At 43.6% G+C, this 17,892-nt stretch overlaps 1 protein-coding gene across 1 annotated transcript in view; it reads right to left on the reverse strand.

The window, feature by feature from the left end:
* The window catches only part of ETNK2 (ethanolamine kinase 2), a 174,411-nt gene extending 157,028 nt beyond the window's left edge, over positions 1–17,383 (reverse strand). The window contains exon 1 of the mRNA XM_069633105.1: positions 16,521–17,383. Within this exon, the coding sequence (XP_069489206.1) occupies positions 16,521–16,670 (150 nt within the window). The 5' untranslated portion in view covers positions 16,671–17,383. The remainder of the gene's footprint in view (positions 1–16,520) is intronic.
* Between the last annotated feature and the right edge of the window lie 509 nt (positions 17,384–17,892).

Genomic DNA, 17,892 nt, shown 5'->3' on the forward strand with positions numbered 1-17,892 from the left:
GCTAACACAAAGCCTGCATTGACACTTTGGCGCCCACCACTTATCGTTGTGCCGCAGGCTGACTCTGAGCCTGAGTCTGGAAGTGCACCCGCATTATTCATTGATCACACAGTACCAGGAGCAAGGCGGTATAATTTACAGCCTCAAAACAAGGAGTGATCAAATCTTCGTTTTATTGATCTTTGTTGCCTCTGTTTCCCATCACGGATGAAGCTGGAATCGGAGTCCTAGGGGAGGGAGGCGTGGGAGTTGTGTAAATCCGACAGCTCAAGAACGCGGCTCCCCCGGTGCTATCTTTGAAAATCCATGTGTAGATCACCCCTCACAGACAAGAGGGGCTCATATGGTACGAAGGCAATTGATAACCGCTCTGGAGTTCTTAGAGCAATGTGCAGAAGCACGATAAATCTTGCCCAATGTATAGCAATCCAGGTTGTGAGAACTGGCAAAACACTTTTGTTGACATTCCTGAACTTGTTAATGTTCGAACAAGTGCAACGGTAAGAGATATTCACGACGAACATTGTTGGCGGAGAAGGACCACGAGAGAAAAAAAATGCCTGCACCAGCTTTTGCCCCCTCCTGCACCACTGCTGATAATGAGTTAACAGTAGAGCCTGTAAGGTTACAGAAAAAATATTGCCGACAAAATTGTATGCTGATCTTAACAATAGTCATGTGTGTTATGAGTATATTAGCACCGATAATTACAGTATTGGTACTACGGTATTTAGAAGAAATGCACCCATTAGAAGTGTTCTTACCTATTAGAAATATTTCTGCCACTGAAGGCCCGGTCCACGTAATTTCCTATACTTTGTCCCCAATGGAAGAGAGACACAGGGAAGGATATGGGAATAATACATTACTCTTGATAATGAATATGACACACTCAATTCTGAGAAAAAACGATTGTTGGGTGTGTGCTCACTTAACGCAGCATGGTGGTAAGGCAATAGGTTGATATGTGCAGCCATTGCCATTGAGTTCTGCATGTTATGCATCCTTAAGTGCATTTTACTGTGGGAAATGGAATAAGAGTGAAACGGGTCAATTAGATAAAACAAATATGGATGAATTCGAGGAGGTGGTAATGAAACCTGTAGGTTGCTCTATATTTCGCAAAGCAAGATTAATAAGACCAGCAGTCACACCACAAGATAGATTATATGTGCCATATAAATCATCTGTAATCACGTTTCATACGAACCTAGAAGGAAATAAAGATACAGTGCCCCCCTCCTATGCAGTAAATTACAGTCCACACTCTGTTCCATTTTGTTTAAAGAAAAAAGGCTCCTATTCAGTAGGGACATACACCCGGTGTATGAACATTGCAATCCTTGAGAGAGAGGAAGAACCAGTGTATATAGATGACCCTGTCTATTTCATATGTGGAGAAAAAGCTTATCCATGGTTGCCTAGAAATTGGGGAGGCACTTGTTGTTTGTGGATTCTGTTTTCAGGGGTGTTTCTTTTAAAAACAGCCGACATAGCCAAACTACCTAGATCAAGACCACGACGAGACGAGGAGGGAGGATTAATTGTGGAGGACATAGCAAAATCATTTATACCATTTTGGGCCAAGCAATAAACTCCTATAATATAAAGACAACTGCCCAGAATATTAGAGAAAACGATAAATGGGACAACTTAAATATTATTCAACGTGTTGTTCTATGGAATCGGTACATAGATGTTTTTTCTCATCTGGAAGGGAACTGAAGACCAACTCCAAGCATTCAGACAAAGAGCTAATCAGAACCTGTTTGGAATACAATTCACTGGAACCTCCAGCACATTAGAGGTCCACTATTTGGATCTTACGATCTACATAGAGGATAATCAATTGATGACTAAACCCTACAGGAAAGAAACAGAGGCAAATTCGACCTTGTTTGCGACAAGTTGCCATTACAATTCAGTAATTAAAAACATCCCGAAAGGGGAATTCATACAAGCTCGAAGGAACTGTTCGGCAAAAGAAACCTTTGATGAAGAATGCAAGTTGCTCTCAAACCGTTTTTTAGCCAGAGGGTATGCCAGGAAAACTATTACAAAAGCACGAGAACAAGTAAACAAACTAAACAGAGAAACTACACTTATTAGCAGAAAACAAACCAGCGGCCATCCTGAACGAATAATATTCATCACAACATATTGTGCTAATAATGCGACGTAAGAAAGATCTTAAAAAAGAATTGGGACATTTTGAAATTAGATCCTCACATTAAAGATTTCATTGAAGACAGTCCAACAGTGACATTCAAAAGAGCAAGAACTTTAAAGAATATCCTGAGTCCCTCATTGTTACCAGAAGAAAAATGTGCAGAAACTATCTCCTGGCTACCGCAGTTACCAAAAGTATTTAGGAAATGCCGTTCATGTTCTATGTGTCAGTATGCAATGGACAATACAGAAGTGTTTGTAGATTCATTGGGCACCAAGCATACAATCACGGACTTCATTAACTGCAAAATTAAATTTGTAATTTATGCAATAATCTGCCAATGGAAAAAGATGTATATTGGAAGTACTATTCGAGAAATGCGAATAAGAATCCAGGAACACATGTCAAGTATTGGAAGTCAAATGCCAACCTACCACTGGCATCTCACTGGCAAAAGAATCATCAACTAAGCAGTAAACAAGACATTAGATTCTTGGGACTAAAAAAAGTAATCCTGGGACCTAGAGGAGGAGACCAAGAATTGAAATTGAGACAAGAGGAATCAAAACTAATATGTCGCTTTCGGACAGTAGAAAGAGGCCTCAACTCTGACAATGAGATGTCCTCTTTCTTATAATTACAATAAGTTCCAATGCTTATAAATGAGTTATGGGAAATATCGATAATTATGTAAACCACATGATATAAACCACCTTGTAGCTCAATATATAGCGTATCTACCTCTTTAATTAACTAACTGGCTTAATTGGAGATAATGTACTTTGAGGAGATAACAATCGAGTATAATTCCTTGGAATAGCGGCTATAAATCTAAAAGATTTAAGTCTCAATTGGTTTCATATTATTAAAAGAATGTTCACATAACTAACAAATATTATGTGGATAAAGGCTATACCAAGCCTTTATCCACATAATACGTATCATAATTCGCAATGAACTGTGTGTATGTATTTAATGTAATTGGAGTACAGCAACAAGCTCGAATATATAATTCATTACAAAGAATATGTACTTCGACAGGTACACCTTAACATATGGGGTCATATTAGTGATGCCAGTAAACATTTAGCGGTTTCTGCCCAAAAGATGACGCCCATAATGGAAACCAAGCTAGGACCAACACGGTCGTCCGGGAGACCGTAACCACAACAATATAGGCCACCATTTTGGATCCGCACATGAACACAGACAGATTTATATGGTCCGGTTGAAATGACCACAGCGGTAAGATATGATAAATAACATTTATCATCCGTAGCCCATATGGCACTCTCAGCCACTACACTGCAGGCTGTACTTTATTCTGATGAACACGATGTAATAGCTTATTTGTGTCTATTACAGGAATGTTCAACCCTCGCATAAGCCCTGTGTCATATCTGTTGATTCATCAACTAAGTGATGCTTACGGGCACACTCCAATAGCATTCGCCAATGTAATTTCTTGACTTGACATATCCCAATAGGGCACTCGTTCACAAATATACCACTTCATAATTACAATCCTACTGAGTTGAATTATTATTTTTGGCGCATGAATGCAAGAGGTGTAACTATACTCATATTACTGCCTTTTAAAATGGAATAGAGGAACCATTATTACTCCGCTGTTACTCTGTTCATGCGACAAACTTATTGCTCTAATAAGGGCGCTGAGGTCTACCCTTACAAGTGTCGACTGAAAATGTTCCTCATCTTAATTCATTGATATTATACAACATGACATTGGAGGAAAAAGGGATTAGATAGTTGACACTCCAAAATAGGATGGCTCTTGACATCATTTTGGCTGATCGTGGGTGAGTTTGCAAAATCGTGGGATCATCGTGTTGCGTATTTGTAAGTAACTCATCGCCTACGATTTTTGAAGTGATACAAAAGTTGCACGTTTTGAGCTCCGACCTCCATCCCCAGAAGGTAGTTGGGAATTAAACATAAGCTCCTGGTTTTTGGAAATATTGCGCTCATGTTGATGGAAACTATTTGCAATCCTAGTAGCAGTGCTAGGAATATTTATGACATGTTGTTGTTGCATACACTGTTTACCAATAATTTGCTCTGAAGTAAGTGAGGAGTGCGTACATAAAGTAACACAAAAAAACAAACTCCTGGGTTGGATACTCAAATGAATGATGAAATGAAGACAGTGAAAGAATTCATGTCAATCAATATTGATGACAATGATGACGATTATAGTAGTATGCAAAGTTCAGAATCAGATACTTGGTCAGAAGAGGATGCAATGTTTGGATGATGCGTTTGGCTTACGGCCAAGAGGAGGGTTTGTGAGTCTAGAAATTACCCTCCCATAGCATAGGCGATGTATTTTGTTGGCCGAAAACCAACCACATCATGTATTCAGCATCGGTAGTACAGACTCATGAGAATGACCAGACAGCGTCCATTTTGTAGGAATAGAATTCGCCATTTTGATTAATTTTCGCTTCTTGCTTTCTGTTCAAACTGCTTTGCTGTAAGCGTATTCTATTCCGTTGTTCCTCATGCAATAGAGCAAGGCCACAAGATACATGTTGAAACACAACGCAGGCAACCCAGACAGTAATGCCCGGTCTCCTAATGGCTAGAATTATGCTCTCTTTTACGACCCCCCTTCACTGAGCCCTGTAGAGCGAGTTGACCCCTAGCACACGAATAGAAACTAAAAGAGGCCTGGAATGTGTCTCTCCCCTGCACGCAGCTTGCTTGAAAGAACAAGGGCAGTATGTTCCCTAAAACAAAGAATCGCTTCTGCAAGTCCGCAAATTGCAAACTGTTGCTAAATGAATGTCTGAAGGTGTCATATTCGTCACAATTATCAATCATCAAATCAATTTCAAAGGAAGCACATTATGAGCGGTATTGAATATGTAATTTCTGATAATAAGGTTTTCGTTTTGTATATATGTAACGGTTGTAGAATGCTCGCTCTCTTGCGTCCCTCGGGGTCTGGAGACACACGTTGCGGGACGTGAGACCCAGTTGGCCAACTGAGACTATTTGCTTTGCAATAAACCCTAGATTTTGGGAATTGAACCTTGTGTCTGGTGTATCAGTTCGTGTGTGGTGATATGTGCTTGGTTTCCATACGCGAGGGGCCCCTAGGGGCCCCATCATATGCTAAAAACAGAGGATGTCTTCAACAGGAGAATCAAGTGGGAGAGAATCCGGGACTCTAACCTACACATAGTCACTCTGGCAGACAATATATCCCACATCCATGGCATCCTAGATTCTAATGGAAACACAGGGCAGATAGTAGAACAGTTCACAAAGTTACTGGGGGCAATGACCAAGGGTTTTACGGTACAGCATAGCAGGAATACAGTACAGCGTACTGGGAATTCAAAGTCCCATAAAAGTGGGTGGTTTGATGAGTCCTGTACCTCTGCAAAGAAAGCGCTCTTGAGGGTTTTGAAATCCCCAGCTACTTTGAGGGGGGAAAGCGCCTTTGCTAGAGCAATTTATCGCCTGGCGCAGAAGTGAAGGAAAGGCAAACTTGAAGAGGACGCGTGGGAAGGTTTCCTAGAAGCATCAAGGCGTAATGATCAAAAAGCTTTCTGGGAATTTGTGAATGGGGGCCCTATCCATAATGTATTGGAGGGGCCTAGAGGTACGCATGTGGAAGAGGCAGCTTGGTTGGGGTATTGTGGCAATTTGTTTGGAGGAGGTGTACCAGTGAAAAGGCTTGGGAGATGCTGTGCCCCATTGCATTTCAGGCTGGGGGATGTTTCTCGGACCATTGTTCAACAGGCCCGTAACCGAGCTCCTGAGTCCTAACGCAATCCCTTCGGATCTGTTGGACCTTTGGGCCCCATTGCTGACAATAGCGTTTAATGCCTGTGTGGACACGGGTTCTTTCCCGTCTTCGTGGAAATCGGACGTTCTCTTTCCCCTTTTTAAGAAAGGGGACCTTGCTAGTGCCACCTCTTACAGACCCATTTCCCTGCTTGATACCTCATTTAAAATCTTTGGGAGGGCACTGCTGGGGCACATTGAATCCCGATTATCGGAGAAGGTGGTTCTCACTGATATACAGTTTGGCTTTCGCCCCAGCATGGGAACTATGGAGCAGAGTTTAAATCTGTATTTAGTTGTTTCCAACCCTGTTTTTTGTAGGGGGGATGGGGTGTACCTTGCTTATATGGACCTGAGCATGGCTTTCGACAAAGTAGATAGATGGAAACTGTGAGCCGTACTCGGGTCCATGGGGTGCCCAACTGCAATCTTAGCTGTTACAAGAACTTCACAGTGAGAACCAGGCCTGTGTGCACAGTGGTACTGGGGGACAGTGCACTATGTGCTTCAAGGTGGGATGTGGGGTGCACCAAGGCTGTGTTTGGCCCCAATTCTTTTCACTATGTACATCAATGGGCTTTTAAAGGCACTGGTGGATACGGGGGCCCGATTATCCGTATCTGGGGGGCAGGCCTTTTCCTGTCCTGGCTTACGCAGATGACACTGTGTCAATAGCCAGGGCCCCCCAGATCTTGATTTCTTCTTATCCAGACTTTATGCAAAATTTGAGGCTCAACATAAATACTACGAAATCAGCAGTAATGGGATGTGTGGGAAGAAAGAGGACGGCGAAGATGCGCCCAATGATCTGTGACAGGGAGATAATCCCGAGAGTCAAGGAAGTTGATTATTCGGGGGTAAGATTCTCAGAGACAGTTACGGGCAATGCCCATATCAAAAAACAATCAGTGAAGTTAAGCCAACAAGTAGGTGGGATTTCGCGCTTTCTGTCCCGTTGCCAGGTTCAACCACTTGATGCAGTGTTAAAAGTCTAGAAAGCACAGGCCATGGCCGTGACTTTGTATGGAGCACCATTATGGAGCTTCTCTAAACCTCCTGAGAGTCAGGTTAAGGAGAATATGTTTTTTCTAAGGTTATTGGGACTCCCGGGATCAGCTCCCTGTATTTCTATTCATAGTGAGCTAGGAATGGATTTCTGGGAGGACCAATGGGCCTTGGCCGGATGACTTTTCGGCTCCATCTTTGGGCAAACAAACATGCTACCCTATGTCATTTTATTATTAGGACGTTAATGTCAAGGGACAATTGGAATAAAATCTCATGGCTGGTCTTTATAGACGAGGCCCTGTCCCAGAGTAATATTCAGGTTCTTTCCCCTCCTGATAACCTGCTGACCATCCGCTAACTGAGATCCTACAAACTCATTTCGGGTCCGAATATAAAGGAAAAAGGGGATTTCAGCGAATTTGCAACCAACTCGGACAGAGTACATGGTAATCAGTAGGGTGATGAAGATCCAGCCCTATCTGGTCTAGGGTACAAAAAGGGGAGACCGTTGGTTGATCACGCGTACCAGATTCGATTGTCTACAGCTGAGGGGAACAACATCTAAATGGATTGGGTACTCTGATATATCAGGATGCCCGGCGTGTGGGGCAGATAGAGGACCTGAACCACCTCCTATTGTTCTGCGCAGCATACAATACTCTTAGACAGTCCGCGCTACTGCCGGTCCATAGGTCAGTCAATATTCGTTCCTACAGGCTGGCAATGCTGTTTCTCCTGGCTGCGGCCTCTGTGTTGACAGCGTGGGCGCTTTTATCCTTTTTGAAAAGAGCGATGTACCAAAGAATATGGATTTTAGCCCATGTAACCTAAAAAGATTGATTACATTCGAGGATAATTAATTGTGTACTTTGAGCGATTGATTGTGTACATGATAACATGAATCTGCCATATTTTGATGCTCTCTCCTTTTTCTGGTACTTCTACGAATGGATTAATCCTGGGGTTATGCACTACGCACCTTAAACCATTGATTATATATTGGATATTATGAATTGGCTGTTATTTTTGTTGTCCATCTCTATTTTAATGAAGTAATGGTTTTAATATCCTGTTTTTTATAGAATTGGACACCGCATATTGTGAGTAAGACTCAATGGTCAATTTTGTCATGCAATGTGTTTTGTAACTTTGTCTGTTTGCTGGATTATTATTAGATCAGAATAAACATATTGACTGACTTACTAAATCCACTGGCTAATGGAATTCTAGCACAACAGAAGATCATATTACTTCTTTCTTTAGAGATCAAAATGAACAATATCTGGAAATTGATTGGTATGGAAAGACTAGACCTTTTAGACTTCTATTCCTTAATTTCTGAAAACAAGGAGAAACAAACCATTGCTTTCCTACTCAGCACTGTGACCAACAGTATGGTCCTCATAGCTCTGCCGAAACTCAGATCTGCTTCTCCGACTGATTCAATTCCCCTTCGCATTATTCAAGCTGTTTCGGACCCGTCTATTTCACTATTTGCTGCTGCGCTGCAACACTCTTTCTCAGCAGGACTTATTCCTGAGTCTCTTAAACATGCAGTTATTTCTCCTTTACTAACGAAGGCACATTTGGGCCCAGCAGTAGTGGAGAACTACCGTTCTATATCGCTACTCCCAACTCTTATGAAACTGAAACTGATGGAGTCAATTGTGACTCCTCAATTCTCAGATTTTTTGGAATCCAATCAGCTACTTCATCCTTTTCAATCAGGTGTTCATCCCTACGTGGGTACTAATTCTGGGATGGTTGCTCTCATGTACGATATTGCCTTGCTTCAAGACCGTGGAGAGGAGGTGGGGGCTTTCATTCTCCATGACCTCTCAGGTGCTTTTGATATGTTGACCATCAGAATCTTCTCCAATGTCTGCAGAGGGCTGGAGTATCAGGCACTCCACTTCAGTGGTTTTCCTCTTTTCTGAAAGACCGGCTACAAACAGTTTTTCTCCCTCCTTTTAAATCTTTTCCATGGCACTGAACTATGGAGTCACTCAGGGCTCTGTTCTTTCTCCCCTTCTGTTTAATTTATATATACAATCCTTGGCGGACTTGATTGCTACCATGGGGTACATTTTTACTTGTATGCTGATGACACGCAGATCCTCTTCCGTCTTAATGCTCCTGCCTCAGATCCTCCCTCTAAACTGAAAAACTATCTTGCTGCACTAGGAGGCTAGATGACCAAACACAGCTCAAACTCAACAGGGACAAACCTGAAGTCCTTGTGGTCGGACCTACCACTCTGGGGAACTCGTGGACCACTGATTATTGGCCGAACTCTCTGGGCCTTTGTCCAGGGCCTGCCCTGAAAGTAAAAGGTTTGGGTATTAAACGTATGGCAGTGGCTCCAGAGAGGTTCAAATGTCTGCTGTCTGCTAATCTGGCTTTGCCAAACTGAAAGTGCTAAACAGGATTTTACCCTTCCTCCCGCCAGAATCCAAGGCTAAAATTGTTACCTCGTCTGATTACTATTTTAACTGCATCTATCTGGGTCAACCTGATGGTTTGTTACAACGCCTTCAGATTCTTCTAAATGCAGCTGCCCGTCTTGCCTTGGGTGCCACCAGCCAGTCGCACTCTCGGGGATTTCTGCGTAAACTGCATTGGTTTCCTATCAGGAGCCGGGTAAAGTTTCTACGGTCTAGGCTCACTACTTACAATCTGAGTAGATCTCATTGATCGTCTAGTCAGTCTTTGTTGGCTGGAGGAAGATCTTTTACCGTACCAGCTCCCTCGCTCTGGAACTCTTCGCCAATGGTGCTCTGCAATGCTCCAGTTATCTCCAATTTCGGAAGAACCTAAAGTCTCATCTGTTTTAATTCCTGTTCCAGAATTGTCCTCACCCGTCTCCTATAAGCACCTTGAGGCCTCTTCTGGTCTTTGTTTGCACTCTAGAAATTACCAGACGATCCAAGATACATGTTTAGACTGCATGATTCTTGGTTCATGAGAAAGTTCAGACCTAAGGGTTAAATGTGAGGGGCTGTGGACATAGAGGCATTCATAAATAAGTGGCCTTATGAATGTTTAAACCTATAAGGACTTCATTCAGGGGAAATTTGAAGTGAGCATTCACCCTATTATAATGGGCCAGGTTTAGTTTTAATTTGAAAGGCAGATAATGTACGGCCAGGTGTGATCCGTGGCCTAGAGAGATCCACTGTGATCCATGGTCTAGAGAGATCCACTGTGATCCATGATCTAGAGAGATCCACTCTGAAGGATATACATAATAAATGAGTGAGCACATTTTTTAAAGTTGTTGTGCTCGGAAGGAGGCTGAGGGGGGACCATCACGTCATCTGCATATCGTGCTCACGGAAGACTGTTTGTAGCCACAGGACTTAGGCTGGATCTCAGAGATGTTATGAAGGATTACAATGTTCTGAAAAACCTGGGTATATGTGCCACAAAACATAAACGTTATTATTTAAAATTCCAATTTAAATAGTCTCAAATTGCCCGTCGCTCTTTCTGGGTACCCTTCGGTATGCCGAATCCTTAGACAAGATCAAAACTGTTTGGGGGTACTCCAATGGTGGGCTGTTGTTTTCTGTTATCCCATTTGGTTGACATCTGTCACTCTATATATTGATATTGGTGACTGTCAGGTTAATGTGGTGATTTAATCTTTAGGAGATCTTGCTGTTAATATAGCCCAGTTTTGAAAAAGGCTTTAGTAAGGCCGAAACAAATGTCAACATAATGGGCATTTTGAATGCAATAAAAATGGCTTTCTGAATCTGGAGTCTCATCGACTACTGCATTTATTGCGGTGCCTGGTGCACCATTGGAGTACACCCATACAATTATGAAGGATTAGGCTGGGTCACAGAGATGTTATGAAGGATTAGGCTGGGTCACAGAGATGTTATGAAGGATTAGGCTGGGTCACAGAGATGTTATGAAGGATTAGGCTGGGTCACAGAGATGTTATGAAGGATTAGGCTGGGTCACAGAGATGTTATGAAGGATTAGGCTGGTCTTCAGAGATGTTATGAAGGATTAGGCTGGGTCTCAGAGATGTTATGATGGATTAGGCTGGGTCTCAGAGATGGTAAGAAGCATTAGGCTGGGTCTTCTGAGATGGTCTGAAGGATTAGGCTGGGTCTCAGAGATGGTATGATGGATTAGGCTGGATGTTTAGAGATGGTCTGAAGGATTAGGCTGGGTCTCCGAGATGTATGAAGGGTTAGGCTGGGTTTTAGAGATGTTTTGAAGAATTAGGCTGGGTTGCAGAGATGTTATGAAGAATTAGGCTGGGTGTCAGAGATGGTGTGAAGGATTAGGCTGGGTGTCAGAGATGGTATGAAGGATTAGGCTGGATCTTCATAGATGGTCTGAAGGATTAGGCTGGGTTTTAGAGATGTTATGAAGGATTAGGATGGGTTTCAGAGATGTTATGAAGGATTAGGCTGGGTCACAGATATGTTATGAAGGATTAGGCTGGGTCACAGAGATGTTATGAAGGATTAGGCTGGGTCACGGAGATGTTATGAAGGATTAGGCTGGGTCACAGAGATGTTATGAAGGATTAGGCTGGGTCACAGAGATGTTATGAAGGATTAGGCTGGTCTTCAGAGATGTTATGAAGGATTAGGCTGGGTCTCAGAGATGTTATGATGGATTAGGCTGGGTCTCAGAGATGGTAAGAAGCATTAGGCTGGGTCTTCTGAGATGGTCTGAAGGATTAGGCTGGGTCTCAGAGATGGTATGATGGATTAGGCTGGATGTTTAGAGATGGTCTGAAGGATTAGGCTGGGTCTCCGAGATGTATGAAGGGTTAGGCTGGGTTTTAGAGATGTTATGAAGAATTAGGCTGGGTTGCAGAGATGTTATGAAGAATTAGGCTGGGTGTCAGAGATGGTGTGAAGGATTAGGCTGGGTGTCAGAGATGGTATGAAGGATTAGGCTGGATCTTCATAGATGGTCTGAAGGATTAGGCTGGGTTTTAGAGATGTTATGAAGGATTAGGATGGGTTTCAGAGATGTTATTGGGCCCACCCTCCCTTGTTCCCCAGCGCTTAGATATCCGTTGTGTGGTTTGTACTCATACATACAATGCTATACATAATTGAGTCATATTTTAGGACTGGGAACATTGAAAAGAACAGACAAAGATGGCCACTAAGCCTTTTTCAATTTAGTGCCTATTTTACACAAGTGTGCCATATTGTGAATACGCCCATCTATCACAAGTGTGTTCTGTATTTGCCATTACTGTATGCCCAGGCAGTTGCTTAACACAAGACATGAGGGGCACAAACAACTGGGGCGTGGAGTCAGCCAGATCCGCTAGGTTGACCTCAGATTTCCATCCCAAGGGCCGGAACTGCAGACCCTAATTTCCACTAGAACCCCAACATCTCCACACCACACAGTCCCTTGCAGCTTTTCACCTTCGTTCTTTGAGAGGGATGACGCGCGTAACCTGTAGTAAGTGTGATGCTGGTGGCCAGGGTACCACCTTTGATTGCAGTTAGACTACACTGGGGGAAAAATGGGAGCCTTGAAATATTTACACACCTGCTCAAGGAGTGACACTTTTCTCAGAGAAACAGGGCAGCGGTCATAAAGGACAAAAAGAGAGCACCTGCAGGATGGCACTTGAGCTCTCTGTGGTGCAGCAGGAGGGCCTATATAGGTGGACTGTGAGTGCCGTGGGGTGGTTTGGGAGTGCTCTTACGGGCAGTGTGAATAATACTTACAGGATTCACCCGTTTGTGGTCTGCATTTTAAAAGATGCAGGATACAAGTTGAGCGCTCTGGGGTGCTGTGAGTGCACTGTGAGTACCATTAGATCCAGGCTCAATCCAGAACTCTGCTGAGTGCCATTTGACCAACATGGGAGTCCAGTTTGATTATTATTGAGTGAAGTGTGAATAGTGCAAGGTGCAGTTTGAGTATTGTATAATTGCTGTGAAGTGCAGTGTGTTATATATACAACAATAAATGTATCATGTAATTAAAATATGCATATTACTTTAAAACATGTCTGTACTGAGTTGAACGTTACCTAAGTGTGCTTTTAATTCTTTGGTGAAGCATGTATCATTCGAGGTTCTGTGCACCACCCCCAATATCACAATGTGCTTTTCTGAAAGTGAGTCCTATTGGGGCACTAATCACACACAAGAACCATTCTGCTGCTGCCAGAAAAGAGCCTCTGCATTGTTTTCCAGGCCCTCGTAGCCCCATCTATCATAATCTAGAACCCAGAGATGTCTGCTGTGGTCTTATCAATCGCTTTTTGCCTCCCTCATTCACTTTACCCATTTACCAGCTTCACTTTTGCCCCCTCAATGCCCCAAAGCGCTGAAATGCCGTAGTTGCCACCTGCCACCATCTCCTCCCTCTCCTTTTTGCACTCATTCCTCTGCTGAATCAAAACTGTGTATTGTCTGCCATCTCATTCTTTAATTTGACAAAGTATTCCATTTTTTATTCTACAATGGACAATGTATGTGAAAAAGTCTGCATTTTCAAAGGTTGGCGTCGTTTCACCTCCTACAGACGAAGACAATGTTCGGATCAGACATAAAAGTGGATCTTTATCCTGCAGACACACACTAAAGGTCTGAATAAAATGATTGAATAGAGATAGATACTCTAAATTCCAAAACAGCTCTCTTAAAGAAGGTGATGGGGCCCTGGCCCTCTCAATACTAATAGTCCTGAAAAAATTGACATAGTAATCCTAAAACATATAGATTTCCAAACTAATTCAATTTATTAATTCACATATCACAAAAACATAATTTAAAAAACCCATAGAGTCACAAAGCGAGTCATAACTCAATACAATATCACATCAACAAGATAAAAAATGGTATCAACATAAAACAATACAAGAGACACAGATGACAATAATGTATATTATTGTCATCTGTGTCTGTTGTATTGCTTCCTGCTAGAATTATACTTCCAGTAATATTTCTTTTCCAGCTTTCCCCAGCATCTTTCCTCCCTTCTGATGTTACACTGTTGGCAGATTTACCTCTCTTATCAGTTAATGTACCCACCTCTTTTCTCTCAGTATTCTGATGCATCACTACACTATATTCATGGAATTTTAACAGGATGCATAGGAGGCACACACTACATTTAGACATGCTTTTTCTCCATCCCCTTCCTCATTGTAGGACTAGTCTTTGTGTGCTTGACCCTTAGTCATCCTCTCATAATGGTCCATAATAGTGCCCCCCCTGTCCACGTGTTTGGGTGCTCTATTCTATTTTTCTTAAAGGTCCCACCACCTCTGGTTGCTATGGTCACAGCCTCAGCCCGCTGGTAGATCCTGAAATGCCACTTCTGGGTCTCTGGGGAGGTTTAGCAGATTGTGTGGCACCTCTCCGATGTGGCGGTGCCTCTCTGGCATCAGTACTGCCCCATGAGTTCCGCATGCATGGTTCTGTCACCACATTTAAGGAGCAAGAATGGTGCCCTGATTCGGATGCCATGCCACTCGTGCTGCATGTATGGCGCCTCTTTGCTACAGTGAGTACCGGCCTGGACACCCTTCCATCTGGAACTCATCACAGGTGTCTTCCCACCAGCCTTCAGCTGAACCACTAATCCCCCGCTCCAGTGATGGCCTCTTGCCTTGCAGTGTCTCCAGTTACTGCACCGTTATCTTCATTCCAGCACCTGGCCTGGACAGGGAATCATTCTCTGCCACACTACAGGATGCCGGGTGCCCTAGCGCACCCCCCTTTATTCGTGCCTCTGTACTGTAGCTCCATTTCTACTCTTGGGTTCTGGGAGCCAGCTTTGCTTCTCCTAGATCTCCCTATACAGATATTAAGCTGGTGTATTCCCAGCAGTGTGCATTCAGAGCATCAGGCCCATTCTTTTACTCTTATGACCTGGTTATTTTATAGGCCTGACCCTTATTGTCATAGTAATACTAGGCCCCCTGACGCATGCACAGGTCTCCTAGTGCATTGCTTTCTATATCTCCTTCAATCTCTGTTTGACCTTAAATTTGTATTCAGATTATAAACTACCATTTTAATGATATGAGAGTACGTTTTCCTCTTAGGGCTATTTCTGCTTTTAATGAAGAGAGTTTCTAATTCACCTTTATTTTTACATACACTTTCATTTACAATGGCTTCTTAAATTAAATCAAGCTGTGGCTAAGATCAGTTCCCTATATCAATCTGAACAGGGTAGCTGTTGTTAATTGCATTAGCAATTTTACAAATGTCTCAATATTTTGTTGCATAGTTCAGATTTAAGTTACATTTAATACATCTTTGTAATTCTTACAGACGTGTATCGGAAGAAATGTTATCTATGTGCACTTAATGATCCTGAAGAAGACATGGTCTGAATTATTACTGTTCTCGCCGAAACATGTTGACCTAAGAAAGCTATAATGAAATCAAATAAAATAACCTAGTCTATAAATTGAAAAGACCTTAATGAATCTACACACTATAATGTTTAAAGTGGTGTACATAGATTGTGTTTCTTGATGTGTGTAGTGAGATAGTTGAGTGATAAAGTATCTTTATGTGTGTGTGCAAAATGTATATGCAAGCTGAATCTATCGAAGGCATGCTCTGCGAGGAATGTATTTGTGCACAGATATTCTACCAGTATCTTATTGACGTTTTCTACTGGATGTCATTGTAGTTTTGGCATGTGTTCAATGTGGAAATGAAATAATCCCTTGAACTCCTTTGTATAAAATTAGTGCACTTCACACGACCTATCGCCTTATCTTTGTGTGTCTCTAAAGGTAAGTTATTTTGCTCCAAGTGCCAAGTACTCCTCTTTAAAAGGGGGCGGGGCAGTTCAATGACCTCCCACGCTATTGTTTTGCCAGTTGTAAGCAGTACCTTTTGGTCAATATATATGACAGAGTTCTGTGTAGTTCATGTTGTTTTGACTGTCTTCAGCGTGGTAATATTCTTTTCAGATGTGGTCTCAGATGCCTGATGTTTAGACTCTTACACATCACATCATCACTAGTTTTCACCAGGGGCGTTGCTAGGGGGGGGGCTAAGGGGGCTATAGCCCCTGATCTTTTGGTTGTAGCCCCGGATAGAATCTCAGGAGCTACAGCCAAAAGACTAGCTAGCCCCCAGTCCCAACAGTTCCGACATCAGCGTAGCCCCGGGTCTTTTCCAGACCTAGCAACTCCCCTGGTTTTCACCCTCAGACAAAAGGTCTCACTGAGCGTTTCAACGTTACACTAAACAACATGCTCCAAATGTGTGTATTACAGGACGCTAGACTATGGAAGAGTTTTCTCCTTAACCAGCTGTAATCTCAGTAACAGAGAGCAACTAGAGGCAACCAAATAAAGAGGTGAGAGTTTCAGGTAAATAGGAGAGAGTTGCAGATAACCTCAGGTACACTGGTTAATAGATACGCTGAGGTGCAAAGGGAGTTATAGATTGCCCTGGTTATTGTGGGTTATAGATAACATCAGCTATAGAGAATAGGAGTTGAAGATAAGCTCACCTAGAGAGAGAAGAAGTATAGCTAATCTTGGATGTACCTTGGTCTTGACACGCCGAAGGTCCCACTCTGGTCTGAGTTTCTTGATGAGCTTTAGTGCCCCGGGTATCACGTTATTCTCATCAACAGCTATACTGAAGCACTGGGGGGCTGCACACACCCCGGAGGGTGGTAGCTCCATGGCTGACATGTCCCTGCTCCGAAGTCGGTGTGCGTTGTCCGGTTACTTGATCTTGGGGTCTGGTGAATTCAACCACAGTTCAGGAACTTCTCACCTGAGTCCAGCAATTTCTCTCTGGGGTAACCTAATATCTGCCCAGAGTCTGTTAGCTTCTCACCAAAGCCCAGTAGCTTCTCCTTGTATTCTGATAAATTCTCCCCCGTCTGGTAACTTCTTTCGGGAGTCCAGTAACTTCTCATCAAAGCCCAGGAACGTATCCTCCCAGTAGTTTGATAACTTCTCTCTGGAGTAACTTCTTCCAGTAGTATGATCGCTCTTACACTAAGTTTGCAAACTTCCACATAGGGAAGGATACAGTCCAGTTACTTTCCCACGGAGTCCGGTATATTACCAAAGGGGTATGATAATGTCTTTCCGGAGTCCGGTAGTTACTTTCGGAGTGGGGTAACTTGCCACGCAATAGGTTACTTGCTCAGAGAGTCCAGTGCCTCCTTCACTAAGGCCGTATCTCCCTGCGCGAGTTCAGCATATCATCGCCCAGTCCGGTGACTTCTCCCAGAGTCCAGTCACTTCTCGCCAGAGGCCGATGCGTCCTTCCCAGAGCCCCGGCACTTCGATGTCAGGTAAGAGGCACGGGGGAGAAGCGGGGAGGGAAGGCGGTGCCAACAAGTTAATTCACCTCCACACACACACGCGCTCTGCGGGCCCCAGGGCAGGGTGCGGGGCTGTGGTGGGAGGGCGGTGGGGGCGTGGAGGGCGTCCAGTCCTCCTCCTGGACGCACGTCAGACACCCAAACCATATGCAGTAGGAGGGGGTGCGGCACAGGATGGTCCAATGGACGGGCGCCTGGGTGTGCACTGCTGGACGGGTGGGCAAATGCCCGACTGGGAGTGTGAATGCGGGGTCGATGGTGGGTCATTAAGAGACCACCAGCCGGCATATATTCCTGTGCAGCCGGACCCCTCCCCTGCCCCACCCACTCCGGAGGAATCTGGCTCTGGACAGAAGGGGGCAGGTCATTGCCCCCCCCTTCGCTCTTTTCAGATAATACGTTATCGAGTTCTGGGAATAATGAAAGCGAGTTATTCGCATCTTCACGCTGCGACTGAAGTCGGTGACATGATGGGAGCGCAAAGCAGCGATTGCGGGCCCCTGGGCCCCCGGGGGCTGTTAGTTATATATCCCATTCGGCATTCGAACGCTCATAAAATCTATTCTTGCCCGGCTCTG

The sequence above is a fragment of the Ambystoma mexicanum genome, chromosome 13, assembly GCF_040938575.1.
Source record: "Ambystoma mexicanum isolate Mex_15411 chromosome 13, UKY_AmexF1_1, whole genome shotgun sequence".
Classification (NCBI taxonomy): Eukaryota; Metazoa; Chordata; class Amphibia; order Caudata; family Ambystomatidae; genus Ambystoma; species Ambystoma mexicanum.